The 3,937-nt window shown below is 27.5% G+C and overlaps 1 protein-coding gene across 1 annotated transcript; it reads left to right on the top strand.

Moving 5' to 3' along the window:
* Nucleotides 1-1,048: 1,048 nt before the first annotated feature.
* On the top strand, nucleotides 1,049-2,755 carry PVX_063190 (variable surface protein Vir12-related; the record flags this gene model as incomplete). Its single annotated transcript, XM_001612447.1, has 3 exons — nucleotides 1,049-1,092; nucleotides 1,227-2,454; nucleotides 2,576-2,755. The coding sequence occupies 3 exons, from the start codon at nucleotides 1,049-1,051 to the stop codon at nucleotides 2,753-2,755; spliced, it is 1,452 nt and encodes a 483-aa protein (XP_001612497.1).
* Between the last annotated feature and the right edge of the window lie 1,182 nt (nucleotides 2,756-3,937).

Genomic DNA, 3,937 nt, shown 5'->3' with positions numbered 1-3,937 from the left:
TTTTGCATATAATAATAACGAATAAATAATTTATAAAATATAAGTATGTTATCTTTATAATTGTGAAACAATTTGTAAATAAAGTGTCTATTTAATAGTTAAAACAAATTTGGATATTACTTTTTTCTAATTAACATTATATGTTTTTTTCATACATATATGCTCTACAGAATTTTCCAGAAATATAGTTTTAATTATGTATGTAATTAAACTTTGGCACATTTTATCTCCACATTTTTATTAATTTTATTTATGGTATAATTAAAATTGTACAATGTAAGTAAAATAAAGGGGGAAATAAATATAATTAATTGTTGTTTAAACAAATTAAATTATGTAGCTTTTTGAAAACTCCTAACATATATGAGGAGCTCCTTTGTTTTATTAATACATGAGAAAAAAAAAAAAAATTAGAAACTATTCTTTTATCGAATGATAAAAAATATTACATAAAAACAGTTCATAGGATACTATTATTTTATTTTAATAATTTGTATATATTATTTGTAGTGAAATTAATCCAATAAGTTGCTCACGAAATGTAAGTGCAAAATAATTTGCGAGATCATAAAGAAGTTATTATCCGTGAAAGGAAAACCTTGCTATTAACAATAATTGTAATTACATAGGTAGAATACTAAAGGATTCATAGAGATTTAAAGAATACTTTCAATAAATAAATTAAAAATAACTTTTTCTATTTTATATTGGCATAATTATACGAAACATAATAATTAAATATATAGAAAATGATCATCTTGCTGGGAATACTAGAATATATAAATTGATTTTCATATGGTTGTATATCCGCCACGTTCTGGTAATAATTAAAAAAAGTACTTTGTTTTACGTAAATAGTAGAAAATTAATTAATAAGAAAATATTGTTGTAGTTCCTACGAACGAATGAATTTTTAGGTTATAAGTATAATCATAAATTATTTCGTAAATGGATTCTTAGAATATTATACGTTTTGAACTTTTATATATTAATACTGATAAGCTTGAAAACATTTTATAACATAGAACCACAAATATATTAAAAAAAAATGGCGAAACCTTCATCAACACCAGTAGTTGTGTCTGCGGCTGAGTTGGTACTTATATATATAAATATTTATTTATACTTTAATATTTATGTGATTCTATCGTCTTGGGAAACAAAAAAAATTGTATTATTTGAACTATAATTTGAACAATTGATTAATGTTCTTTGATTATTTTCAGGGAAAAATCTGCATTAGCTTTAAAACTGAATACGCTGTATGAGGCATTGTTTCCAGAGAAAGAAAAATCTAATTTTGATGACAAGTGTAAACAATTGGATACTCATGATAAGACATATGTAGGTGTAAAAGCACTTTGCAGTAGGTTCGCACGTGCTTTAGAAAAAGCAGCCGAAGTAAAAGGCAATGGAGATGAACGTAAAAATAGTTGCAACTATTTACATTATTGGTTATATGATGAAATAGGAAGAATAAAAACGGTAGATCGCTCGAAAAAAATGGATAGCATACCTTTTTTTAACGTTCTCATTGATGCTGTGAATAAGGTTAATGAACAAATTAAAGTAGGTAAGTGTACTTTGAAATTTGACAAAAATGTTACTGTAGATGAATTGATAAAAAGGAAGATCTCCTATATTTATTTTAAAAAATACAATGATATTAAAGTTAATATTAAACCAGAAAAAAAGGAAGAATGTAGCAAATATTTTACATATCTTACTAATTTTAAATCGTTGTACGATAAATTAAAGAATGATCATTGTAAGTATAGTTTTTGGTCTTTTTCATCTTCTGTACCTGATTACTTTAATTGCACACAAAGCTTTGACCCAAAGGATCTTTTATCTAAAGCAGATGCATGCAAATCTAAAGGATCTGGAGGTAGTGGAGGTTCAATTTGGGGAATAATTTTTGGAGGTTCATCATCCGGAACGTCAGGTACTCGAAGTACTGCAGTGAGTAAAGAAACCCCAAGGGCTTCAGGTTCAGAAGCCAAAATTACTGGAGGTGCTAAAAATCCATCACTTGATGGTCCACCAAAGGATAAAGCAGCAAAAGAGGTAACAAAAGCTACAGTAGCTGAAGATAGGTCGAAAGGTTTAACAAGTTCAACCAGTTATGTAACTGTAGGAAGTTCACCACGTCCAGCAGCTGAAGCAACAGTACGTAATAGTGCAGTAGCTGGAAAAGGATTACCTAGTCAATCAGCTAATTTGCAACCTAGAGTAACTTTGAGTTCCCCAGTAGGAGGTAGTCCTGTGCAGAATGCTCTTGCAGCAGCGCCTGCTACTTTACAGATTAGAGACAGTACAGTACCTGTACCTATTGTTGATTCTCCTAACCCTTTGGAAAGTGCAACTGATAAGGTTGACACAAACTTCTATCGTAACATCATCATGGCTGCTGCAATACTTGGAACGATATTCTTCCTTTTCTATTACAACATGGTAATTGCACAATCGATTTTATGAAGTATGAATGTTACATTTAGATATATATTTTAATTTACTTTTGCATGTATAGTTACAAAGTACATTTTTACCCTTTTTACATTTCCCTTTTTGATAGTCTTCTGGATTAAAATCGAGATGTCCTAAAAGAAAACGAAAGAAAAAAATATTCGAGCATAATTATTACGAAGAGTATGAAAAAGGGTTAGCGAAATATGAATCAGAATATGAATTTTTAGATCCTCAATCAGATAGATATTATTTGAATTATCAACCTGAACGAGACTATGATTACTAATTAGGTGCATAAGGTGAATCTATTCAAAGTAAGAATATTGGATGTGCTAGTATAATTTGTGCAGTTATTTCTTGTAAAAAAATGAAAGTAGCATAATGGAGGAGTTTAAAATTGACTGCTACAGCAGGTATGTGTTATATATCATAGCTATGTACTCTAATGTTACACAAATTTTATAAAAATGAAAAAAATAAGGAGAGATATATAATACATGTTCTCAAAAATGTTAAATATTTTCTAAATATTGTGTAAAGAAAAAAGTATATAGGAATATATTAGGGAGTGTCTCTTTATTTGGAAGGTTATATGAGGTAAAATTTTTGAATATTACTGAGTAAATAAGAAAGCAGTTGTTTCTAGGACATTTTGCACATATCTTGGTGCTCTTTATTTTTTTCAATTAATCTTATTTTTATTGTTTTCTGTTTGTTTAGTTTGTCCTTATTAATATTTGTTTAGTTTATTATTTTGACACAATTAAAAAATTATGCTAATTGTAATTAGTAGCAGGCATATTATTAATCTAATTTAACCATTAACATTTGATGAATTCATGGGAATACTAATTTTGTATGTAGAATGCTGCTGTTTCATTTTAGTAAATTTGTTCTTACAAAGAACGCGCATATATTTTATTGCAGAATAAAGATATGAGATAAACAAAAAAAATGTTGTAGTTCTTTACTAGTGGGACATACTAATTTTAAATTCAACATGTTTGTGAACACTTTGACAATTTTTTTTTTTTGTTACTTTTTAAAATAATTCATAAAATAACACCCACTTGGTTTCTTTATGCGTTCATCTCGTAAGGTAAAAACCGAAAAGGAATTAATGAATATATATGTACTTTTTGTTCTTAATGGTTCCTTTTTATATTGTAATTATATTATTATTAAATATATCTAAGGGGCAATTCAAAATGCATTTAAAATGAGTACTATATAGTATACATTTTAGGTGCTGTACATATATCGCAGAGTAAAAAATAAAAAGAAATTGATATAATCTATAGGGAAGTAGAATCTTTCAAGGGGACTATAAAAATTTCCTTTTGCAACTTGTTCATTTTTTGTAACAGCATTTTCGCTATACATATATCCAAAGAAATGCCAAAAATATAACTGAAATATAAATAAACGCATCTAATATGTAAAATATAACCGCGGAACATCTCTCAAC

Source organism: Plasmodium vivax, genomic scaffold (genome assembly GCF_000002415.2).
Source record: "Plasmodium vivax scf_6628 genomic scaffold, whole genome shotgun sequence".
Taxonomy (NCBI): domain Eukaryota; phylum Apicomplexa; class Aconoidasida; order Haemosporida; family Plasmodiidae; genus Plasmodium; species Plasmodium vivax.
The sequence above is the reverse complement of the archived record's forward strand: the minus strand, read 5'-3'. Positions and strand labels throughout refer to the sequence as shown.